Raw genomic sequence first — 27,222 nt, 5'->3', positions numbered from 1 at the left:
AATATATCTTCGGTACCTTAGATGGCCACACTTGCCCCAATGTTGACAATGCTAATGTTTATTATACATATATATTTTTATTCGTGTTATAAATTGCGCGTTTTTGCTTCTTTATAATGTTGAATGTGTACATTTCAATGTTGGTATGTGGCTGATTGCACTATTATTGGATCTGAAATATCTAATTAAATAAATGTTTCCCATATTACATTGATAATTATATTGAAATTAATCCTCACCAAAGAAATTGAATTATTGTAATACTCCGATTATAATAAATGATCACTTTGGATATATTCGTCTGTTTCATTTTGAGTGTAAAAAAAAAAGAAATTTCATTAAAAAAATATTTCTTTTCTTGATTGATGATATGATTCAGTAAGTTGAAATCTTTTGTGACGTCACTTATAAGTAAAGTTTTTACGAGTGTGAGTGTGATTATAATCACTTCCATGTGCTCCATCATTTATGATGTATTTTATAATTGGATTTTCGGATTTAAAAATAAAAATATATCATATACCAACCTAAATAATAATAATAATATTGTGAAAGCAGAAAAAGAAAAACAATTGAAATATTTGGATTTAGCTCACGAGGTTGTCGACTTGTGGGAGGTGGACTCGGCAATCATTGTCCCGATAGTCGTAAGTGCCAATGGCTTAATAGCCAAGAGCCTCGATCAACATCTTCGGAGGCTCTCGTTGGGCGTCTGGGTCAAGGGTTTGATTCAGAAAGCGGTACTTCTGGACACGGCGCGCATCGTGAGGAGGTTCCTCTCTCTGGAGCCCTGACCACCGGCAGCTTGGGCCCTGTTCCCGTTGCCGGTTGGACACTATTTTTTATATTTTTAAATGTATGTTGTTTTTATATATATTTAAAAATGTAATTTATATGTATTTTAATGAAATAAAGGAAATAATAATATTTTCTTGTACTTTCTCTTATTTATTTTTTCGATAAAAGTCCGTGGGACGACGACGTCAAGCAGAAAGTGTCCCAGTATCTCTAACCTATCTCATAAAATGAGCTACCGTCACTTAACAGAGCCTTGTGATAGGTAGGACAGGACATATGGACAGGGTGGTATTGGAAGTCTTACACAAGAAGTAATTAAATGTTCATGTTAATTTATAATTTGTTCCTGTATAAGAGATCCGTTCAAATCCGTCCATTATGATGGAGCAGTACAGCTTGTGAGAAATATTAGTATTCTTGCGTAGATCGAAACGTTCAAAACGGGATAGTGATGTGCCGCATACACCAGTGACCACAATTTTACACTAACATTAATGCGTAAAAAACCTGTTTTTATTATAAATATCTTCAATATACAATACTTAAAATATATTTAATGAAATAAAAAATAAAATAAGGAAAAGACAGACTAAACAGCTTTATCTAATCGGGACACCGTGCTTATAAGTTTCTTCATTTTGAAGAAATAACATTAATCTTTTGCTTCTTTTCGAAAAAAAAATAAAAACAGTATGGTATTATAAAGGGAATATAAAATTCTTCAAATATTGTTATATTAGTTATTTTTCCATTCTCGTCTAGAATCGATTTCATTTTACTCGGTTGTGTTAATGTCACCGGATGACATCGACTATCATGTTTATATTATTTATCGATCCACCCTAATGTCGCTTTGAAATGGCCGACGTTTAGGGGGAGTGTCTAGCGGAAATCAAATTTCTGAGTAATTTTTACCTGATAAGGTGAGTAAATCACAACAAAATATACTTCTAATGATGATAACAACGTTGTAAAATAAAAGTGATCCCTTCAACTAACTCTCATTACAAGTTGAAATCGTTTCCGGTGCGACAGCCGGCCAAGTTATTCAAAACAAAAGGTGTTTTTACTGTATTATATGTTTTCCATTCAGTTACTTGATGTGTACTGTTGCAACATTGTGCTATATGTAAACAAATAAGTTAGGTTTAAGTTAAAAAAATATTTTTTCTGTCATTACAATTTTTTAACATAATGGTCAGGAATAGTACTGTGTCTATGAATGTTGACCAGTTTTTCTAATTAGAAATGCAATTAGTGTAAGTGTAATGTTTATTGTTAGGAAAAAATACCGTAATGTAATTTACAAACCGTTTTTGGACACGGTTTTAATGAAACGAAATTTAAGAAAAGTTTCAGTGGATTTATAAATTGTTTCAGGCTAAGACATCTCCACATACATTCCAAATTGAAAAGACTGAGAAACTTTTTTTAAAAAGTGGATAACCATGGCTTGGCGTTTCAAAGCCTCAAAGTATAAAAATGCGGCACCAATTGTGCCCAAGCCGGAGGCATGTATTAGAGACATCTGTGTTGGATCATATCAGACTTATGGGAATAATATTTGTGCATCTGCAGCCTTCATGGCATTTAATTGGGAGCATGTTGGGTCAAGCATGGCAGTCTTGCCTCTGGACGACTGTGGCAGGAAGAGTAAGACAATGCCTTTGCTTCATGCACACTCAGACACCATAACTGATATGGAGTTCTCACCATTCCATGATGGATTGCTTCTTACTGGATCACAGGATTCATTGGTAAGTCTTTGTTAGCTTATTGTCTTTTATGTTTCAGCTGCTGTTAAGGAAGTTTACTTACATTTTTAAATATGATCATAAGTTGAGCCCTTTATCCTTATTCTAAATAATATATGACATAATTAGCAATATCAATAATAATAATTCATACTTATCCAGAGAAAAATTAAATAATAATCTGATAACAAGTGCAAATTGAATAAGCATGCAATTTGCATAATTTAATCTTAAATGGTACTGGACTGATATATATACATACTTTTTTTATTATTTTTTGATCACAATTTAAATAAAATACGTTTTTGTCACAAAAAAAAGTGTTGACCTATTTCAATATTATGAAAAAAAGGATATTCCTTTATAGCAAATTTTATGTAAGATAAAAATTTGGTATCTCATTTATGAATTGTGCGCACCGTAAATGTGCACACATTAACATAGACCTTCTTGTTCAGCCGGCCGTGGAAACTAGATTTTGACTTTCCAACAGCAATATTTTAGCTATTACCACTTCAGATTTCTATTAATGCGCTAAAATTGTGTGTACTATATACAATGCTTATTTCAAGGAGGGTAAGCAGTGTTGGATGGCCAGCATGTGGGTCCATGATCATCTTTATTTTTTTCATGATTTGAAGTCTAATTATGTTAAACATTCTTCCTTTTAATATTGTATATATAAAAGATTGTATTTTTATAGACTTCAAGTAACATAGAAAAGAATAAGCTACTTATGTGTATGCGAAATCAATACCTGAAAAATATCCTACGGTCCTTACAGTTAAACAGTAAATTGCCAAAATAATACAAAAGTAAGAGTATTCTACATGTCTTCTAGTAATTCCTTTATCTGCTAATGAAATTTAGTTGGCAGTTTGCCTGAAGGCAGGTTTTGACTGCTTCATGGGACACATGTGCACTATCATTGACTTAAATCTGCAACATATCAGTAGATTGCACTGATGTTAAAATGATCAGTTGATATAAATATGTACAATTTTATTGATAAGATTTTATATAAAGTGGATTTACTGATCTGTAAATCCAACTCCAACTGTGAGCTAATAGTTAAATTATAATTAATTTTGTAATGTACTTGTGCTACTTGTATCATTTGATTGTCTCTTTTGAAGTCTTTTCTTCTTAAAGTTGTAGCGGTAATAAAGGACGAAATGTTGTCCAAAGGCTAAGGCGTCACAATTAATGTGGATGCCATGTGTTTCAGACTAGAAACATAAATCTACATTAATTTCAGTCATAGCCGCAGCATAAGCCCTGTATAACTTGTCCATTCTGAGAAGAACTTTTTGACACATGTCATACAATGTAAAAAAAACTATATTTTAATGTAGTCTTATGTCTAGGGTTTGATGACAAAAACTCTTTGAAATTATTAAAACTTTCAAAGCGAAAGTAAATGAAACCTGATAAAATTACACAAGTAAAATAAGCACAGATGATAGTAGGGCTTATCACCAGGAACTTGAGCCAGATAAAATATTAATGTCACTGCACATTCCTCTGACAATGGCGGTTTTTAGGGTAATGCACAATTTCATGAATTTTATTTACACAAGAGTACCTATTTTAATAATGCTCAGCCATACTGTTACAACATCATTCTTAAAAAGTAACTCCTTAATTTCATTAGTAAAAAAATAAAATTAGTCTGTCAGGTAGAGTTCTAAAAAGTATTGATTATTTTATTTTTCTTTCAAATCCGTAAGAAAATACGGAGAAAAACATGTCAAAGATGGTGAAACGCATATTCGGGGCTCGTAACGTCACTTGTCCGTAAAAAGTGAACTGATGTCACACAAGATTTTTTGATTTTCCCAAGTTTTATTAATCACTAGCTTTACGCCCGCGGCTTCGCCCGCGTCGATGTCGTTTATATCGCGTTTCCAAGAGAACTCTTCAAGTCCGGGTTAAAACTATCCTATGTTCTTTCTCAAAGTCAACTCTATGTCTGTAACAAATTTCATTAAAATCAGTTCAGTCGTTTAGACGTGAAAGCGTAACAGACAGACGGACAGAGTTACTTTTGCATTTATAATATTAAGTAGGGATACGGTTTTGTAAAGGTGTGCCCTTTTAGCAACAATTTTGCACATTGTTTTTTACTGTAAGGTATTCCCAAGTGTCTTCTATAGAATAAAATTGACATGTTTAGCCAGCTTACTAACATTAGATTATTTCATCACCCCTATGGACTCGATTTGTGTCACGCGACCGTATAACCAAAGAACTGACCAGAGGGTCTACCACTTGTGAAAAATATTATTATGGTTGTTAAAGTGTGACAGAGGCATACATTGTTTATAATGGCATCTCTCTCCCCCTCAGGCAGGCCAGTGGCAGGCCTCCAGTATCTATTTGTACCGAAGTCCCTCAACATAGTGCGGTTTAAACAACGTCAGTATTGTTCAGTGGTATTTTTATAATATATCCTATATAATATATCATGGGACAACTCACACACGGTTATCTGATCGCAAGCTAAGCAGAACTTGTGTTATGGTAACCAGAAAACTAATAAACTTACTTATATATTTCTAAATATATACATATTACAGATAAATTTCACCCAGACATTAGAACAAATGATCATGTTCATCAATTTGTACTGGGCGGGAATCGAACATACGACCTCCGGTATAGCAGTCAGGGGTACTAACCGCTAGACCGACAGGCCTGTCAAATTAATTAATGGCCTGTCAATTTAGGAATTTGTGCTTCTAACTATTCTAGGTTCAAGGAATCGTGAGAAACGTGCTATAAGGTTCTTCTTTTTTATTATTGCAAAAGGCGCTGCAAAACAGATAATATTTACAATTAAACACAAATATAATGAAAAACAAAGAACAGACAGGACTCAAACTTGCGACTCCTGGCGTTACTCGCCAATCGCATTACCAGCTAAGCTACCGAGTTCAATGACCAAGAGTTTGAATTTGTTCATTGTATACGACTTATGAAGGACGTGAAATTTCCATATCCAAGCGTTTAGGGGAAAATTATTGGAGTAAATTAGTTCTGCCTTATCTGACTTAAAGTTACGTATGAGGTAATAATATTTATGATTCAACAAGTAATTCAGATTAGTTCAGGAAAAATAGTGTAAATAAATAAATAGTAGAAATGTAATTTGCGTTTATTAACTAATCAAGAGATTTCAGTTTTTATAACTTTTTTAATCAGTATGACTAATATAAATGAATAATCTCCAGTAGATTATTTTATTTTTATTCTATTGATTTTAAACGGACGTTATCAAGTTATTAACATAAAGCGCTTCTTTAACACCTATAAATATTACTAGCCTATAAACATACCTCCCATTGTTGGGCACAGGCCTCTATCCTTAAAGGGAAGGTTTGAGCATGGATCACCAGGCTAACTCACTGCGGTTTGGCAATTTCACATTACGATATTTGGGATCCAGGCTTCCTCATGTGTTTTCCTTTATCGTTTCTCAGTGGTATCTCAGAATAATTAATAAAGTACATAATAACTTTAAAAAGATGACATTGATACTATGTCTTCTGATCGAACCTGTAATACAAAAATTTATTTAACTTAAATTAAATATCCATTTAAGTGTGTCCGTAGATGCGTGGCTATTACAACTACAATGTGATTTATTTAATAGTTACAGTATTCTTTATTTACAAAAGTATATTCCCAACTGGAGGATAAACATAGCCTTTATTATTGTTAGTTGTTTATTTTCCAAGTCATTTGATTGTATATTTTCCTGTAGGCCCAGATTCAGTAAAATTCCTTTCCTGAGTGGAGTCTTTGATAAGGGTCATCTCATGTTACATAGAACGGGTGACTCACAGTGGATAGGACTAGAGTACTCGGCGATCGATATGAGTCGTAGCATTTTGATGAAAGGAGTTTGTAAATGTTTCATCTAAGTAATGAACAAACTGCAAACGAATCTTGATAAATAGTGGTCACATAGGATAACTTACAGTAGCGGATAAAATTGATTATCCATTCATAAGGATTCTAGATTATCCGGGCATTCAACCATGCGCGCAGACAGTCGCTTCGTAATGATGGTTGCAATTCTTCTAAATTAAGGAATAAGGAAGTTATGTGATTTACATTTATTTTTGTAGTTTCAAATTTTAAACTAATGGCCAGTAAGTATAACATTTAGAAACATCAGGTCAGTTTTTTTGAATGCCTTAACAATTACTCTGGATATTAGGGTTACTATATTTTTCCCAGGCAAGCCCGCTTGCAAACCGTTTAATTTGAAAAACTTTGAATTAAGTAGCTTTTTTTAGAGCTCGGAAAACGTTAAATGTTTCATATAAACTCGCTTTATAAGCGTCAAAATTTTATTCTATGTTTTTGTTGCAGGTAAAAATCTGGCACATTCCGCCGGAAGGCCTGAAGGAGTCGCTGTCGACGCCCGAGTGCACGCTGTCGCAGAAGCAGCGCCGCGTCGAGAACGTCGGCTTCCATCCCGTGGCCGACGGGCTCATACACGTCGCGTCCGGCCACGAGCTCGCGCTCTGGGACCTCACCAAGCAGAAGGAGGCATTTGGTATGAACTAAATTATATTTTTCTTTGAACTATGATAAATAATACGAAGTGAAGAAAGACAGGTGCATAGTTTACCGGAAAACCTTTATAATTGGCCCAAATATCATCTTACATTATAATAACCTAAGTATTAATATGCTGCTCTTCTGCAACAGCATGTTGAATCTGTGACGCTCAACACATTCTTAAAAAAGAACCGGGTTTCCTCCTATAAAGATATCCCGTGAAACAAAAGAGATAGAATAATACTTTTTGTCGTAATGTTTAGCGCTGAAGTGGTTGATAATTAATTTTATACTTAAAGTTTGTTTAGGATAAAATACGGTATCATTATATATTTTTTGGTCTATGGTTTCGTAAACTTCAAATAACTTCGCCAATTTGTTGAATTCGTCTTTCATCGTCAGCTGCGGTCTGGACTTGGTATCTTATAAAATATCTACAAAGAAAATTCCTAGAATACTCTAAACTTAACTACGTACTGAATAGGAGAAACACTTAAAAGTCTTAAGGGGTACGAATTCCACTTCCCCGTAGGATCATTTTTGATTTGTAGCGGGCGGGCCTGCGGGTAGCAGCTAGCTTAACAAAGATACTATACATCAAACTGGGTTACAAATGAGATTTCTCCCACAGTGAACAGAGATCACTCTGAGGTAATACAATCGACATCTTGGAAGAAGGACGGCAAGCTGCTAGCCACGTCATGCAAGGACAAGAAGGTCCGCATCATAGATCCGAGGGCGGCCAGCGCGGTGGTGGACGTCGCCAACAGCCATCAGAACATCAAGGATAGCAGGATCGTGTGGCTCGGAGACCAGGACAGAATACTTACTACTGGTAAGAATCACACTACTGTTTATATGAATAAATGTATGGACTGGTTTTCTATGGTTTTTCACGTTTTATGAAGCAAAATAGTTGAAGAGGATTCCAATATTATAAGAAAGTGTGTTGTATTTAAACAATCACATGCAAAAAATAGGAGTTTTCACAATTTATTTCAACAAGTTTTCTTAACTCTTGAAAAGTATTCAAGACAACACAGTAAGCATGAGTCACTAAGCTCCTAATTAATATCTAAACTTTTTTAGGTTTCGACTCAGCCCGTCTACGTCAGATAATGATCCGGGACATCCGCAACTTATCTCAGACTCAGAAGACGTTGGAACTGGACTGCTCCACCGGGATCCTGATGCCGCTGTTCGATCCCGACACCAACATGCTGTTCCTGGCCGGGAAGGGCGACACCACCATCCTGTATATGGAGCTCACTGATAGAGAACCGTACCTCATTGAAGGGTTGAGGCATTCCGGTAAGTGCAATTGTTTTTAGATACCTAAAACACGACTTTACTAAAGGTGTTCTGAAATATTATTTCCACTGCTACTGTATAGGTATATTATATTATGAAACAACCAGGGCAAATTTGCCTTTCGTTGTGACTAAGTATATCGACACATTAGGACCGCACGAGCCAGAAAAGCGCTTTATGAAAAAGGTATAATGATTACAGCCAGCTAAGAATATTAGTTAATTTTTTGATATTTTCTCCTATAGGTGAACAAACAAAAGGTGCCTGTTTAGTACCGAAGCGAGCTCTGCGCGTGATGGAGGGAGAAGTCAACAGAGTGCTGCAGCTGGCCGGCTCGTCCGTCGTGCCCATCATGTATCAAGTGCCGAGGAAGGTATATACATCATTTATCTTTGTTGATTGCTGTATAGCCATTCGATTGTCGACAAATATCCGTTTTTTTTGCCCAAAACTGATGTTAAAAAAACAGGAGTAATACTAATTATTCATCAACCGCGCAGTGACCAGAACTTGTGCTCTAGCTCGCACTTGTGCGATGATACTCTCTGACTTATTATTTTATATGTTTTCGGGATACTAATAATCAATTAATATACTATATACATCGATAAAAATAATGATAAAAATCAATTGCTGTAACAAGAAAAGTATATTCTTCAAATGGTTTAAAATAGCCCTTTATTCAAACCCCAAAAAAAAACTAAAGGTCGTTGTTTATGTTTTTATCAGAGTTACCGGGACTACCACGCGGATCTGTACCCGGACACGAGCGGGTCCGTGACTTACCTTAGCGCTCCGATGTGGCTCGACAACCAGGACCATCCCGTACCCAACATCTCTCTACATCCAGATGCCAACAATGGGACACAGGTGGGTGCTAAAACATCAATGTTATAACTGGTATAAGTAGGGGTCAATATGACCTGGCCAAAGAGTAGTGAACAACGGACAATTATTATAGTGTTGCTATTATTACTTGGCACGTCGTTGCTATAACAGTTATAAGGTCGATATGACACGACAAGGAACAATTATAGAGTAGAAATTGTTACTTTGCACGTCGGAAGAGAGCTACAAAATATCGCTGCCTCTGTTTCACACAACTAGCTTGTATACTTTCATCTTGCTTTAACGTACTTTTATCTCTTTTCTAAAGCGCCAAGATATATCTGCTTTAATTAAGGTAGGCACTTGCCTGTATAATGATATTACAGGTCAATGTATTGGCAGTTTAAGATCTATTTGGATTATGAATAACAAAAATGTTGGCCCATAAAAATAAGTTGTGTGGTCCCAACATAATTTTCAAAGAAAGTTATTAATTAGACAAACTGTTTAGTAAATTTTACTATTTATTTTTATTTGAGTGATTTTTGTACAAACTTGTGTAATGTGTGTGCATCCTAGCTTAATACATTTCTTTTAAGTACTATTGCGGAGATCAATAAACAAAGTGGCCATTGATAGCCGTATATGCAAATTAATAAATTAAATCTTGTTTATTTATCTCGGCTTTAGCTCTGAGTAAGCTATAAGATATAATAAATTCTAGAAATTGTAAGTGTCTATAGCATGTTATCTTTTTCCTATAATCGCGCGGAAGGTAGCTATTCAAATCAAAGTTTGGGCCAATTAGGCCTTTATAAGATCTATAACCATTTTCAACCGACTTCAAAATAAATGAAGATTTCAATTCGTCAGATTTTTTGCATTCGTTACGTTATACGATCGGACTAAATTAACCGATTTTGTTGGTTATTTTTTCATTTAACATGAAACAACTGTCATTTGGTACTATAATAAAATCATCAAGTTTGGCTCAATAGTTTGATTTTTATATCATTTATTTTATTCCATTTGAGGTCGGTTGTATGTCTTTGTTGTTAATATAATATTTTCCTTATCATCTACCGAGTGATGTTTCAAGGCGCAAGAATTATCATTTTGATTTCAATCTTCATTGGCAAGTGACAACAACAACCGTATTCACAAACAACTCATTAATTAATGCCGTTTTTTCATCGAATATTTGTTTCTACATTAGGAGAGACAGTATAACACTTCATGGGTGACATTTTACTAATAATAATGCCTTTCCGATTTCCCACCGCCATTGAATATGGTGGTTGTATCTGTCACTATTAGACGACGTTACCGCTTTTAGAAATATCACTTGTGTTGTCAAAAGACAATTTTGATTGTAGGTTCGTATTTTTGCATGCTATTTTTATATTTTAATTTATTTAATTGCTAGAATTTCGTTTATTTGGTTTACATGGACATTAACCCATGGTTTTTTTTTTCTATTATTTTTATAGTGTTGTGAATGAGTGGTGCCAAATTTATTTTTTATTATTTAATCGTATTACAGTAGTCGAGTGACATAGATGCTTGTTATTCAGTGATTTTGGTGTTATTTTTCAGTTTATTTAGTTTGTGTGGTGCTTGTATTTTAACATTGCGGGGTATAAACGGGTGTAAGTACTATTATTTTTGTCATATTTCCGAATAAATATTTTTGCGATTTTTTACTGGACATTTCTCTTTTAGATCCACCGAGGTAATTTGGAAGATATGGTGAATGCTATACTAGCAATGCCGCCTCTCAAAAAAACGGATACAAAGAAACCAATTGTCACACAAATTGAAGAGCCTGTAAAAGCAGTAGTTAAGCCACAAGTAACGCAGGAACCGAAAGACGAAGACCGAATCGATTTCGTTAACGTAAAAGACCTGATCAAAGGCATGGAGAAACAGAAAAGCAACAAAGTGGACTACCAGAAGGAAACCAACGGCTTTCATAAGAAGATCATTGATAACGGTCATGACGAGAAGAAGCCCGACTTCGAAGAGAAGATTGAACCTGACGTCATTCCGCAAAAGAATGAGAAGGTGGAGAAGACCGAAAAGACCGAGAAGACCGAAAAGACCGAAAAGACCGATCATGTAATAGAAAAAACGGACAGTACGGAATCTTCTGAGTCTTCTCTATCAAGGAGTAACAGCTTGATCAATGGCGTGCCAGTCCAGGTGCCCAAACCCATGCCTAGATCTTCGATCTCCGAGCCAGGGTCGGTGGATGACCAGTCAGAGGCTCCCAAACCCAAGCCCAGGACTACAACGGTACCGGGATCCGGTTATAAGGTACATAGGGTTGTAATGCGTGGATTGAATTTAAGATTTTTAATTTTGTATGTAGTTTGCCGCGTGAGTTTTTTTTTTTGTGTTTAGTTGCTGTTAAAGCGTTTTGTTTTACACTGATGGCTGCTTGCTAGGATTTGTTTTGAGCTAGTATTAGCCTTGAAGAGGACTTGAATTTGTAGCAATAATAAATTAAGTTGTAGACATAGGCAATCCATTACCTTAAGAGGTCAAAAAGAAAATTTATCCAGTTAATTATATTTGTTTTGCTTTGTTTTTTATTTAAAGTGCCTTATATTTTTGTTTTATTTCTTACACTCTTATTTTTTTAATCTGTTCTGTTTTTTATGCTATTCCGTATAGCTGTAGCATTTTACGAAGCTGCGATTGGAATTATAAACCTGATACATGGTCCCAATTAAGAGTAAAATGGTACAAATATTAATATTTCTGCTATGGTTAATATTGTTATTTCATATGCTTTCGTAAGATGCTACTTCTATTAAATCGATAAAAAGTTTGTCTGTCTGTTTAGTATCATAATTGTTCGGGTTAAAAAAGAGATGGCACTAAGGAGATAGAGCATACACTCTTTTTTACACCGGAACTATAGCTTTACATTGATAGCGTCATAATCACACCCTGTATAATACATGTAATATAACATGAATCGTAAGCGTAGACTGAAAGTACAATTTCTCGAGTTCATATATCCCTATAACTATCCCTATAGCTATATCATCCCTGAGTACCATTTTCGATTCCTCGGTGACAGGAGTTGTCGCTTAACGAGAGTCCAGTAGTATTACCTGTACTATACATATCGTTTCATTTGAATGTTATTTGCTAGCCTCGTCTTGGGCCGAAGCCGTTCTCTGCAGCCACTGGTAACGAGGATTTCTCCTTTGATAAGGTCTTCTCCGTACCGGTCGTGCCAGGATTGCCGAAGTCGGAATCAGGTTAGTTTGCGTATTTGTATTATTTTGTTTATCTTTTGTATGAGTTAATAGGTCTGTTCTGGACGTCTTAATTTAACGATAAGATGGTAAAACAATACTTCAAAAATTAGACCTTTCATAAACGCAAGTTTCCTTTACGAGTTTCCATCAGTAATAGTTTGGGGAGCTACTGAATCTTGTTGTTTATGAAGTGCCTAACTTTATGTAATTGGGTTCGGGCGCATTACGATTGAAATTGTTTAAAAATGTTGTTAAAGAAAAGAAAAGGGTAAAAGAAGATTTATTCAGCAGCACCTACTATTCAGAGAATCAATATTAACTACAAATTAATTTACTATTTTGTTGTTACATACCCAGCTCCCGTCACAGATGCGATTAAACAATTATAATTATCAATTAAAACTTTACACATAAATAAATAAATATAATAACAATACGCTTGTCCAGCATCATCACCAGTGGGCCAAGCCACCAGTCCCACGGCCACCTCCACGCCGACAATCAAAGATGGCGTCGACGAAAAAGACAAGTCGCTCTCACCGACCAGTGACGTCGAAATCGCTCCTAATAAAGGTATTTTGTTGTTATAATTAGAATTCCATACTAATGATATAAGTGCGAAAGTATCTCTCTGTCTGTCTTCTGTCTGGCTTTCACGCCAAAACTACTGAACCGATTATAGTCAAATTTGTTACACAGATAGTCTGCCTGAGAAAGGACATAGGCTACTTTTTAACTGAAAAAAATATTTGTAAGGAGGTAATGGTTCTTTATGTAGCTTTCGGGTGGGCTTACAGGCATCATGGTTTTAGCGAGAAGTAACCAAAAATTGAAACCATAGTAACTGTCAGAATGCTCGTCATTACCTTTTTGAAGTTAAAACTAAAATAGGTTGTGGAGTAGATCTACTACTCGTCCTGTTGACCGTCTTTCACTATTTATTATTTATTTTGGTTACGTAAATATACGGAGAAGAGCGCTTAATTAGACATCGGTTATTTATTTTCATGTATGAAATTTTGTCTCTAGGTATTGTTATCATTTATTATAAAAAGTTCCAAGTTTAAACGCGGGTGACACCGCAGGGGCACAGCTAGTTATTATATAAATTTATATAATTATTAATAAGATGCGTTGTGCCTCCTATTAAAAATATTACTTAGAAACTGAAGTTTTATTAAAAAACTCTCAGAAATTAATACTTTTTACATGAATTAACAGAAGAATACACGAACGGTAAGTCGGACACGAGTTTGGAAGAGGAGATGAACTCGTCGGACTCTGGGTACCGGCCCAAGACGCCGAGCACCGCGGAGCGCAGGAAGATGTTCGAAAATACCGAGTAAGTTATTAAAATAACATTATACTAAAAAAATATTTAACGTAAGAAACTTATTTGAATTTGTGAGTTTTTATTCAAGAATATCTCTAAAGTTTGGAACAAAATTATTATTAACTGATTTATAAAAGTTTTCAACGTTTATTTTTTGTTAATAGATATTGCCCCCTCGAAATTAATTGTTTATTTCAATACACAGATGGATTTGAAATCACGTGCTATGATTTATTTGAAGTTATTCCAAGCCACATTTGAGCTATTGCTATTTTACTGAGTATGAGTATAATGGCAAATAAAAAACAAGTTTGAGATTAATTCTCAAACTAACAAAACAAACGACTATACAATACTACCATCATCTAATTTCCAGTACTGTTTATTCTCATTTTGTTTTTACCCAATACTAACTTACGTACACAAAGTCTTGTTAACCTGTTATCCTCATGGTCTATTACTATTGCATTAGCGGCGCGCAGTCGATCGCGGACCGGCGCCGCGCGTACGAGTCGCGCTCCGTCAGCGTCGCCGTCGAGTCCGACACACCGCCCTCGCCGGCCCCGCTCAGGTATAATATCTAAATCTTAATCACTTCGCTGTCCTGCCTATAGACGCAGTTAAACAATAGAAATGTTCACATATGACTCACGGGACAGGGAAATGGATAAGTCCATTGATTGATTAATATTTCCTTTTCTATATAGAAGGAATTTGCACAGCGGAGGCCTTTATTAAATAAAAGACTCACGCACTAAGGAATTTAATTCATGTGTCGGTGGGGTTGGAGAAAGACACCCAAATTCAGGACAAGGATTTGTGGTTTACACAAACACTTGTCCTACGGGATCGAAAACGCTACACGTCGCGCCCAGTGGGTTTGTCGTGGTGTCCTCAACCACTCTGCAAACCGTGCAGTCAATTTAAATTATAATTCATCTTTCTATTATGTAAATTTTGTACTCAGCTTGTCAAGAATTTTCATAAAGTTTTTTTTTGTTAAAAACAGCCCCGTTTGTCATTTAGTCAATTATTTTCCAGTTGAGGCTGTGCAATCTTCATTTTTTAAATCGTTGTCGTTCCAGCATATTATCCTATTAACTTCTCCCTTTGTTTCAGACGTCGGGACTCGCTCAAGTCTCGCAAGAGTCCGGAGCGTGAAGACAAACGCTCATCTGTGCCGAACGTCACCACTAAGAGGACGTCTACAGTGTTTGGTAAGTGGACAATATACCTATATTTGTTGATTAGGTTATAAAGTGGGCAAACATTAATGCAAAGATGCACGAAAACGTTTTAAATACCCACCAAAAGGGGAAAACTTAGAAAAACAGGTTTTTGTTTAATATTATTATTATAAGAGTCCCACATTCTAATGACGCGTCATCAATTTTCGTGCGAATGAAACTCAGATATGAGCAATTTTTAATTGCTTTGTCTTTTTATGCAGGTAAAGTATCCAAGTTCCGTCATCTGAAGGGAACTCCCGGTCACAAATCGACTCAGGTGGAAAACATCAAGAATATCAGCAGACAGATATCCGGCGAATGCAATGGCTTCTATGGTAAGAACATGTACTGCTTTTTAAAGCAAAATCATTTTAAAGTATTATCTCTCGTAATTTTTATTTTGGAATTCCTGTAAGCATTTCTGGCTTGATCACAGTGTAAAAGTGCTATTAAACGCTAGGCATTCCAATTACAAAAATAGCAATAGACTTTATTGTATTTTACAAAGTAAGTTCACCTATTCATCTCGTCACATAGTTACCACGATCGGATAAAGAATAAGAATATAATCAAAATCAAAAGTCGTTTATTCAAATTAGGCTATTAAGTAGCACTTTTTGAAGATCAGATTACATTGGACAGCACCTAGTTTCGCCCACCCTTCATCGCTTTCTAAGTCCCATAGCCTTATATTAACTGGGTAATGTGAGAACTCTCCATTCTGTGCGGTCCTGCGCCTTATCCTGCCAATTGTTGGCATGGATTTCATGTAGGTACGTTTCCACCATATCCCGCCAGCGGTGCCTGGGGCGATCAACAGGTCTGCTTCCTGTCCTGTCCATCTCGGCCACAAGCTCTTCAATTTCAGCCTTAACCTTATATTACCTCAATGAATACATAGTTCCCACGTCCCTATACGTTAGCTAACGGCTACCGCTGCGCCGTGCCCCTGAGCGGCGGCGGCGGGCGCGTGGGCATCGTGGAGCTGCCGGTGGGCGCCACGGCCTGCGCGCGCGCGCCCGCCACGCACCCCGGCAGCGCGCGCGCGCCCGCGCTGCTGCACCCCGCGCCGCTCACCGACTGGGCCTGGGACCCCTTCCGCCCCGAGCGCCTCATGGTGGCCTGCGATGATGGCGCTGTGCGAGAGTGGATCATACCTGAAGACGGTGAGTCTGTCTTATCTATACTAATGAATAAACATGAACTACTGCAAACATTCTTGTCTTGATGCAGTACATTCGCATAGATTATAAATCTGGTGTTCACGGCAGCAATTAACGTAAGACTATCTGTCTATCTTAATTGCTGCTGTGAACACCAGAGTCGGTTTCTATTTTGTTTTTTAATAATGAAAATCGTAAAAGTATTAAAGCGCCAAAAATTATATAGTTATAAAATAAGTTTCCATACTCTGTACCACACTATGGAAGCCAGCGGATAGATGGCGTCGCCATGGGAGGTCTAGAAACGATGGTGTCTTAACGCTTACCGCGCGGGCTGGTTCCATGAGGCCCAGAATAAAGAATCGTCGAAGGATTTGGGGGAGGCCTTTGCCCAATAGAGGGACATAGTGGGCTAGATAATAATAGTAAATAATACGTGCACAATTTCAAGACAAAACTTGGGACAATAAAATTAACTTTTACCAACAGGTTTACAAGAATCAACAAACGAGCCGGCCCGTACATTCAACGCTCATCCGGACAAGATCTACTTAATTCGCTTTCACCCGACCGCGTCGGACCTGCTCACCACCGCGGCCCACGACCTCAGCGTGAAGATCTGGGACCTCAGCGCTGAGAGCCCGGTGGCCGCCATCACGCTCACGGGACACACCGATCAGATATTCGCTTTGGATTGGTCGCCGTGCGGGGAGTATCTTGCTACTGTTTGCAAGGATGGACTTATAAGGGTGAGTGAGATTTATTGCTCTTTCTCTCTTTATCATTTTTTTAAATGAGGGTTTTCACTTTTAAATATTTGAGGAAGATCATTTATCTGCTTAGAAAATAATTTTACCCCTAGCATAATTGCTCACATTTAACATTATTTATTGCTCATATTCTAAAGGCACGGATTACTCGTACTCTATTCTGGTGGCGTCAATGACACCATCTTTATCAGGACCGGAACTTGTCGTTGTCAATCTTGTCTTACGATGTAAAACTGAATTGGAATATACCCTACAGTTTGTTTCCAGTTAGTCATCTCCGTATCATTGCCTGTGGTGACTTTCATCTTATTTTGATTACATTATGACTTATTTTCTACACGTACTTCCTGATATCTCTGCATTTGCATTTGGTTGACTGGTGGAGTATGCCTCACGCATTAATTCCAGCATTGTACATGTTTTAATGTATAGTGGAATCTGTTTATTAGGTGGCAGATTCCACTATACATGGTAGTATAGTTTAGTATATACATTTAGGTATAAAAATCCTACACACAAAACATTGCTATGATCCCCGTAGGTGTACAAGCCGCGCGGGTCCTGCTCCCCGACGGCGAGCGGGCCGGGCCCGGCCGGCAGCCGCGGCGCGCGCCTCGTGTGGGCGCTCAACGGGACACACCTCGTCGTCACCGGCTTCGACAAGTAATGACACACATACATCACTTACATTATTACTATATTTACATATTGAAACCTCGACTCATGAGTCGGAGTGTCTTTCTGCATGTGACTTGAATGACTGATATTGTCGATGTTGACCTCTCAACTCTATGCATTCGAAGGTTTTCATTGATTTTATCCATTGTCGAAATTAAACTTGACTGAGAGCGGCTAATAAAAGACTCTAGTTGGTTAAATTACGATCAAATTAATTTCATTATACTAGCATGTACCAAACATAAATTGTCCAGGGTATCGGAGCGTCAGATCCTGCTGTACAAGGTGTCGGACCTGTCGGGCCCGGTGTGCACGGTGGGGCTGGACGTGTCGCCCGCCATCCTGCAGACACACCTCGACCACGACTCCGGCACGCTCTTCCTCACCGGGCGGGTATGACGAACAGAAAACTATAAATACATGATTGAATGTGAAAAAGTTAAAAAAAAGTGTATGAATGTAATATATTTTTAATACAACGGACGATAACAATATTAATTGTGAAGACATAATTTCCAAAACTTTACGTATTTTCTTCTTTTCTAGGTAATAGAGTAACTTTTTGTCCTAACCACTTTTTTCTGTACGACCCCAAATTCCTAACTCCTTTTTGAAACGGTTTAAACTGTCGCTGCTTTACACATTGCCGTGTCCCGTAACGCATAGTGTGATAATAAGTAAAAAGTATGTTGTCCGGACCTCTTGTTATTTCAGAACTTTCCTAGATCTTTTCGGATATACATACAGACAATCACCATTTTAAAAATAAACACGTGAATGTAATGTGTATATGTCTGACTTATCAGTATTTTTATGTTGTAAAGTGTCTACTTAGTTCCTTACTTTGACCCTTTGTTTTGTACAGGGTGACTCAACGATCTACTGCTACGAGGTGACTAGCGAAGCGCCTCATCTGTGCGCACTCTCTCATCATCGCTCTCCCACGCTGCACCAGGGCATCGCTTACCTACAGAAGAATCTAGTCGCTGTCGAGAAGGTACTTATCATTATAATTAATAAATCTATAGATTTCACGACTGGGGACAGAATTATGACATATTTTGCATAGGGACTTTCAAAAATTATATTGAAGTAACGGGAGAAAATGATACGTCCTATTTTTTATAAATCTGATTTATTACCGTGCTTAATTAGACAAAAAGTATTGAAAGAGTCACACGCATAGAAACACAAGCACACTACACTATTGCTAGATAAGTTATAGAGGACAACTGTGTGATATAGGTTGAACAGCTGCTATCTCGAAAACTTGAAAAAAAATACGATTTAGAGACAAACAATTAAAATATTATTTTCCCTGCCAGAAAAGCAGACAAAATCCTGTTTATTTTGCAAGTTCACTATGCTAAATTTATATTCTTTTTAGCAATCTTTACGTTTTAGTATACCGAGTACATTCTTGTGTTTTGTTATAGGTGGAATTCGCGCGAGCTCTGCGACTTACCAACGGCACAATCGAGCCACTTTCATTCACAGTTCCCAGAATAAAGGTAAGCTTTCAGATATATCTACATACGTAATATACGGCTGTAAAAAGCCTCAAAATCTCTTACAGGGTGATAAATAAGGCCTGCAATGTATCGGGCGATTGTGTCGTAACGGTATTTAATAAAAGGTTTTCTCTCAAGTCAGGGCTTTATTACATGTGAAAAGTGATACGAAAAGATGACCCTAAATCTAATCGAACAATTACCCTGCTACCATCTTTGGGTAAAATACTGGACCGCCTTATTATTCCACGATAACTGCCGGACGGACCAAAATTTCACGAAAATCAATTCGGGTTTACAATAGGGAAATCAACTGTACTCAGCAACCTCGGTTAGAAGACTGGTGCATTCGTCAGATGTGAACTACGTTTTGGGTATTTTCTTGTATATCTCCTGTGCCTTGGACAGTGTATGATGGCAAATGATACTTCATGCCGTGACAAGGATTCCACATGCATTTGTTAGGTGTCGCCAGTTTGATATGGTCACAGGGGGCTGCAGGAAGTAAACTGCTTCAAAGCCAACGGTTGACGTTGACTGTTGACTTATGTGAGGACTGTCAGTACTGAAACCTTGACCGTCTTAGGTGTTCTCCTGGTTCCTCTCGGAACAGCTCCTGTGGGTTCTATTTGGACCCGTTAACATATATCCGTGGTGCCTGATAACTGAGCCTAACTCTGTTTTCAATCTGTTTTCTTTGCGTTGTGGGTTACAAGACAGTAAAAGGCCTACGTAGACAGGGACGGCATGGCAAGAGATTTCGCCGTGAGTCAGCGCACACTGGCCACACACACAGATACCGCGGCATTCCAGCATTTTGCGTGCCGCGGAACGACACAGTACGCCTACCGCATATACCCACGCCGCCGCACCCCGCAGTATACGACCGCCGCAGTCCGTGGCATGCCGTGGCCGCACTAAGCCTCGCAATCCCGCCACGGGAGCCAGAGGCGCGTCTTTTGATGCCGTGTGATAAAAAACCCTTTCAACGCCACAGCATCATTTTGAAGCATAGCAATTTATAACATAATTGTTTCTGTAAAAGTACGGTTGAATTGTTTCTTCATTGTATCTTCTGGGATACACCGAGCTTATTAAGTGTTTCGGTTATCGTCCGTTTCCGTAGATTTCATTGTACATCCTGGCTTAAGATAGAGAAAACAAACAAATATAAGTTATTATTATCTGCTGGTGCGACACATTAATCTTGTTTTGTAAATAGCATTGCATAATTTACTTCAAAAGCAGCGAAATCGCGACGTATTTGTGTATTCGTTGTACTTACGTTTGATCGTAGTTTGGAATAAGCGCGTTGCCTGAGAGACGGCAAATGTGTCGCCGCTAGCACAGCTGCGCATTTACTTCATATGTTTGTACTGCATAGTTTATTAGTCCTGTACATTTTATAATACTGTTGTGTTCGCGCAGAGCGAGCTGTTCCAAGACGACCTGTTCCCGCCCACGCTGGTGACGTGGTCCCCGTGGCAGAGCGGCGGCGCGTGGCTGCGCGGAGACAGCGTGCCGCCCGCGCTCGCCAGCCTGCAGCCGCCCGGCATGGAGCCGCGTGAGTATAGACGTGCTATACGACTAGTGGCACCCGACAGCGTGACATTAATAATTTCTACCGAAAACAGTTTAGTGGACTCGCAGTCTTCTAATGACGTAACTGTTAAACGCTTGGCTTGGCGCTCGTATTCATGTATAGTGGTACCGTATATGTACGTTGCTCACGCAGCTACCAGCGCGCGATGTGGTACAAAGGATTTCCGTCGCAAACGTACGTCGATGCGAGACACAGTTATCTCTTTCTCTGACAAAGTCTTAAAATATTCAATCTGTTTTCTTGCACCAGTGTCTGCGCACACGGCGGCCTCGCCCGTGACCCGCGAGGCTCGCGACAAGCCCCAGTCCAAGCCGAAGCCCGACCTCATCAAGTCGCACGTGCCGCAAGACCCCAAGGCCAAGGAGGAGAGTGTAAGTACCTCCTATATAAGTTTGGTTCTGTCAAAATGGTTTCATTCGTAACAGTTCGATTAATCAAACTAAAAACCTGAACCTAAAAAGACTTATAAGTTCAAATTTTATAACAGTTAAAAAAAAACAATTCTGGTACACAAAAAAAAAGTGGCACACTTATTTCTTTAAGAAATCTCTTCCGGCAGCCCTGTGACAAATAAATTTTAATGTTCGATAAAGACGCTGTATTTCATTATTACTATCGTATTATGTGAAATAGGAGGGTTCTCTTATAAAAAAGGACTCTTCTTATTATATTAACGTTACGATGTACTTATTGACGAGAAAAAAAAACATGACTATGTGAAAGACTGAATTCAATTAAATTCATTTAAATTAACCTCACTTAATTTCCAGATAATGAAGTCTATAAGCGCCAAAGTGCAGATGAACCTGAAACTGGAACAAGACAGCATGGAGGGTGTGGACGAATCCGAATGGGATCAGTGAGACTAAATCAAGTGCAATTCAGTAACTAGCTTGTAGTGTTATTTAGAGGCTCCCATACTCGGCCGTGTTATACGGGCTGTACTGACCGCGGCGCTGGTGATACGGATAAAGATGGACTGACTTTCAAGAGTCAACTTGTAGTATAAAGAATTAATCTCTTTTTGGCGCAGTCGGGTAAAAGTTGATTGTTCCTGACACTGTTTCTGAAGAACGACGCTTATTGAGCTCATGATTAAAAGGTCCGTTGGATTCTGAAATTTATTTCCACTTCTGACTTGTCAGATTAAATATTTGACTGTAATTTTTATGTGATTATTGCGGCTGATTTTCTGTCGCATTTAACTTAGTTTACTACCAATTTAGGTAATATTAAGAAGTATAAAAACAATGCAATTTAAACAAATTTAGGTTACTATTTGTAACTGCCAAACTTAATTTAATTTATTGTACATTAATTCGATTCATCTTCTTCTAAAACCCTGTCTTTATACGTATCAGCAGAATTGACAGTACCCCGAGTGTAAGACGTATACGTACAGTCAGCAAACAAACAAAAACAATCAAAAATATAACTACTTTATAAACATTTTATTTACACATTAAATAAAAGATGTTTTTTAATGTGTAAAGTAGTTTGTTCTAGATTTTTTTTGCTGTCTGTACGTTTACATGACACCATTCATAAATTATAATCGTGAAGGTTGTACACAAACTTGCATTTAGGTGTAGCCACTATCGCAAAAACGTAACTTTTTATACCTTACAGTAAAACTTGGGAATTCTGAGTATTTTCTAGAAATATTTCCCGTCGATCCAGTTTTTACATTTTAATCTTAGATATCAAATAGTCGTGGTAATGTAGTATACTAGAGTAACGTCGACACATAAGTCCAATAATGTGTACTGAATGTAGTTGTAAGTTCATCTCGGAGTCATGTACGGATTGGAAATAACTATCGTTTACAATTTTATATAATTGAACGAGTTTCCAAATTATCAGTCGTAACGAGCTACAGTATTGTTTAAAACTTGTCATTAATAGGCTCTACGCGGCCGGAGTTAATTAGACATGAAGGGTTAGAATAAATAAGATACAAAACAGGACAAAAATCTAGTCTTAAAATAAAATCCTACTAGTATTGATAGGCATCGTATCTGGAATATAAAATTTCAACATTCAAGGACAATGAATAATAAAAATTAACTGAAATACGAAGTTATTTCCAATATGTACTAAACATTTAAATTATTAACGAATCTAATGTTCACGGCCAGTCACCCTTTCATCGCCGCACCGCTAATCATTTGCTGTCAAATAAATGTGATCTCATCAATGTTCGACCAAACTGTACCAATCATGCTCATATAATGCTCACTGTATCGCGTTTATATACACTACTTGTTTTAGTAAAAACTTCTAAATAAATCCATAGTCATCGACTAAAGTACTACCAACGAGACGACAGAATATTACAGGCAACTGAACCTCTACCAAGTAACTTTACGTTATCGAACAACAATATGTTACGTGTATGACCGCTATCGTTAAATGGCTGTCGTTATGCGTTTCGTGTAACAGGAAACTTCCCTTATGTTGACATGTGAGTTGAAAAGTTTTGTAATTGTAATTCTGACGGTATTTTAGTCAAGTTGGTTATAAAATTAATTTATAGTGAAGTTAGAACGTCGCCGTTGGTTTCTAAAAAAGTTTTAAGTATTTCGGTAGATATTTTTAATGTATCTAATGAATAACCTACCGGGAAGTATTTATATTATGTATAAATAATACACGGTAATGTGTAATAAATCGTATTCGATTCTCGATACGATTGAAGTTTTTACTAAACAAATAGGTGTCCGCGCAACATTCCTACATTTTGCCATAAAATGCATTTATTTATATCGCGTAAACTTTATATATGAATTAACGAGAAATATTAAATATACGTATGATTTGTATCTCATAGGTACTTGTATGTAAGGATGTGTAGGGTATTCATACTTATTAGGGAATTGACATTTTATAATGTAACCGATATTATTCTATAGTCACCAATATTGATAGAAATTTTACTGACTTGTGGTCATTGCAATTGCTCAACCTTATCAAAACTACCCTTTCTACCCCCATACAAATATAATAAAGACTTTTATAACACGATTTTTGATATACCTACAAAATAAATTTTTATACCTACTGTTCATGAACAAATTTAGAATATAATACTTTTATAACGTTTGCAATGATTATCAAGTTGGTGTGCTTATGCCTCGAAGTTGGGATGCAAAATTAAATTAATGTCTTTTTGTTCAAACGTTGGTCCAATATATTTTATTTGTGCTTTGGGTAACTTGCCCAAACCATGTCTAGCTAGGAATAGAGTAAACTATTTTCTCTAAAAAAATCTAAACATCAAGGTTTGAACTAAAAAGTGAAATCCATAGAATTTTAAAAGTAACAACTTGTGATCTACAAAAGGACCTACCAAATATAACAATAACTAGTAGAAATTGTATTAACGTACTGGATAGCTCTATATTTGTCCAGCAAAAACCCATTACTAAAATTATGCCCAATTGAAATAAATACGAATTAATGGATGCCAAATAGTACCCAACTTCGATGCATAGCTATTCTTAGTCTTTGTAAATTAAATAAAGAAATCTGTAACGAAGGTAAGCGCGACTTAGTACCGCTAGTTGATGCCATAAATACATCACGTTTTGCTCAAGACGCCAAAGACTATGTTTTTCTTGTCAATGTGTTGAAATTGTATAAGTTTATGTTTTTTTTTTCAGTTTGATTACTATCCGGGACGTGGGAAACTTGTTTAGTTAGCCCATACGGCTGCACAGGTATGTACCAGAGATGTTATGGATACGCAATATCGGTTCCGGATATGGTTACGAATTTTAAATTTATTAGGAATTTTAAAAGTAATAGCATAGAGACATTTTTTATGTGAAATGTCCATCCTAAACAGGCTGATTAAGTCCTAAATAATTCGACTTGTTCTAGTTTCGGATACGGATAGGTTTTAATTTCGGATATCCGGAAGTTTCGGTTACGGTTCTCCTTAACATCCCTGGTATGTACAAGCCATTTAAGATTGCATGCCTATAGTGGCTTGGATGCTGAAACGTCAAGCATCAGAGATTGTAGTCTTAATTACGAACGGGCTCAGTCAATATCATCATAAGTCAAATGTATTTATTTAAAGTCAATGAAATGTGATTGTTGAATAACCTGCAAGGTAAAACCACGTCTCGAACCTATTTTCTGTATTATTGCGAAACTGTCTTTTGTTACAACTGACAGGACTAGATAGCTAGAGTTTGTACCTAGTATTAAAATGGAATCTCATTATGAAATTATGTATTAAAATTCCCATGTAAAATTAAAATCGTGAATTAAAGGTTGAAGCGCATCAATAGTGTCACAACGAGGTAAAGTATGAACAAGACGGAAGGCGGGAGTGTAAGCTTTCTTATTTTACTTAAATATAAACGATAAATAGATAGGTTTAGTTATGATCTGCGGCCACCCCTCATGTTGCTTAGTCAAGTCCCGACTTGACCGTTATAGGCTGCTTCTTATTTCGGCTTCGGTATTTGTCCCCATATAGCCTTTTGCACATTGTGAGCGGAAGCCCGTCATGTCTCGAGAACTTAGTGCTCAAATGTTTAACTAGTCCGTTATCAGAACTTTGGACCGATTTTTTGCGAATGTACGGGACTTCAAGTGGTTTAGTTGATGAAACACATCGCCACAGCAACGCATAGCCTTGGGAATTTCGACCAAGCATATCTGCCATTAATGTCTTCTGCAATTAAAAGTAAAACTAATTCTAATTCCTTGCTATTATCATTCATACAAAACTTACTATGGCTTCCGCTGATTAAGCTTCTATAAATATCGCTGTAAGAGATGACACGAAACGTTACTTAAAACCAAACCGGGTTCAGTTTTCTAAAACTATGTTCCGCATGAGTACATTATTGCATTTGATGTTGCTGTGCAATTTTATTCACTAGTCAAAAATATATACTTTAAATGGGAAGATTCTTAAAAATATATTCAAAATGTATTACTATATGATTAATTTATGATTAAGGTTTCTATGTATATTTTTAGTTTAGTTTTAAGCGGTTTGGTTTCGGTGGTGTTTTGCGGCCTGTCCTGCGTTTACGATTTTTTTTGTTAATAAAAAAAGTCATTATTCCCGGTTTGTCAGAAGTTTCTCCTTAGCTTCCTATGTTGCGAGGAAACTGAAGGTGTCTACGATTGTTTTACGTCACGTTAGCAATATTAGATGAAGAAGCAATGTTCTAAGAGTTACTTTAACAGAAGCTCGCGATAAAAGTATTAAGAAAACACCACCGACGGCAAACAATCGCTTTACACTATTGCACATGTATTCATATCAAATAAAATAAATCACCATATTATTGTTTGTTTGTAAGTAAGCACCTTTGGTATTCCAAATATTAAACATAGCACAATACGAAACGAAGGGTTTGAGTTTAGAGAAGGTAGGTCTTACTGACTGAGAGCGGGCGCACAAGCGGAGCGGGTGTTGTGATTTAAATCATACTCGAAATTATAGAATGTTTACCATGGAAACTTGTGGTCAAGGTTGTATAAACTTATATCACGTAATACTCAATAATATTTATTAAAATTTGAAATTGTCATATAAATATTTGACTTCTCACGTAAGTATTTCTTTGTAACTTACTATTTTTTTTTTGTACCTATTGTCTCAAAATATCATGTGCCCGATCCATAAATGCTTGTATAAGGACCACCCTTAATCTATGTATTTCAGACCATTTAATTTCTTGATATTTTAACGAAAGCAAATTCACTAGCATTTGACGGTGACTTAGTACTTCACAATCTAATAAACGAAAAGTTAAGCTTAATAATTTTAACGAAGTTCTAAAAACGAGCTTAAAAAGGCCCATAATGACAAATAATATGATGAGTGACCGTCAAATGAATTATTTTGAATGCACGAATCTTTCAGCATTGCTCTCTAAATTATTTTCATACCAAAGTTGTGAAAAGACAATAAGTTGTTTTCGAAATAATATCCTTCCTTGTCACATTTTGAATTGTTTCGTCCAAAACGTTTATGTATTTAATACATACATGAAATTGCTACAAAATTGAGAATCTAGTGCCAATGTTTCCTTTACGTTTGATATTGAAATCGGCGTTAGTGTTCTCCGATCATTTCCCTAATCCTTATTCGATAAAATTGACCGAGTATTAATGTATCGAGAGTTTAGTATCGATATAATGACAATGAGTGACGAATGACAGTTGCGATTGGCGCCAAACTATCATCAATTTTATCGAAGGAGGTTGTTGTAATGTAATTAATGACCGCAGACGATACCCTCATTGTGTGAGTGCGTGTAATTTTTGTATTTTTGGATGTTGTAAACCTACAGATATCCTAGCGTTAAGGCTCAATATTTGGAGATATTTTTATTATTTTGCATTTTTTTATTAAACTCTTGCTAAATTA

At 36.8% G+C, this 27,222-nt stretch overlaps 1 protein-coding gene across 2 annotated transcripts; it reads left to right on the top strand.

Annotated features, from left to right (window-relative positions):
- Positions 1 to 1,611: 1,611 nt before the first annotated feature.
- On the top strand, positions 1,612 to 27,222 carry LOC113491793 (coronin-7). Of its 2 annotated transcripts, XM_026868958.1 has the most exons (23): positions 1,612 to 1,721; positions 2,179 to 2,555; positions 6,933 to 7,119; positions 7,756 to 7,959; positions 8,214 to 8,435; positions 8,681 to 8,808; positions 9,165 to 9,305; positions 10,986 to 11,579; positions 12,427 to 12,535; positions 12,983 to 13,108; positions 13,757 to 13,877; positions 14,341 to 14,439; positions 14,988 to 15,085; positions 15,319 to 15,432; positions 16,021 to 16,263; positions 16,750 to 17,009; positions 17,572 to 17,693; positions 17,963 to 18,101; positions 18,574 to 18,705; positions 19,145 to 19,219; positions 20,648 to 20,783; positions 21,072 to 21,193; positions 21,593 to 27,222. In XM_026868958.1, exons 2-23 carry the CDS (start codon positions 2,247 to 2,249, stop codon positions 21,683 to 21,685), a joined length of 3,774 nt encoding a protein of 1,257 aa, XP_026724759.1. In that variant the 5' UTR covers positions 1,612 to 1,721; positions 2,179 to 2,246; the 3' UTR covers positions 21,686 to 27,222. The 2 variants fall into 2 exon arrangements, with proteins under 2 accessions (XP_026724759.1, XP_026724760.1); XM_026868959.1 differs by lacking the exon at positions 10,986 to 11,579 and having other exon boundaries at positions 1,620 to 1,721.

The sequence above is a fragment of the Trichoplusia ni genome, chromosome 3 (genome assembly GCF_003590095.1).
Source record: "Trichoplusia ni isolate ovarian cell line Hi5 chromosome 3, tn1, whole genome shotgun sequence".
Classification (NCBI taxonomy): Eukaryota; Metazoa; Arthropoda; class Insecta; order Lepidoptera; family Noctuidae; genus Trichoplusia; species Trichoplusia ni.
The sequence above is the reverse complement of the archived record's forward strand: the minus strand, read 5'-3'. Positions and strand labels throughout refer to the sequence as shown.

Bases quoted from the DNA above. Each gene is read 5' to 3' on its own strand.
- LOC113491793 (XM_026868958.1), top strand. From the start codon at position 2,247: ATGGCTTGGCGTTTCAAAGCCTCAAAGTATAAAAATGCGGCACCAATT. The intron at 2,556-6,932 runs GTAAGTCTTTGT...TTTTTGTTGCAG, and splicing joins CTGGATCACAGGATTCATTG to GTAAAAATCTGGCACATTCC. The intron at 19,220-20,647 runs GTAAGCTTTCAG...GTGTTCGCGCAG, and splicing joins TCACAGTTCCCAGAATAAAG to AGCGAGCTGTTCCAAGACGA.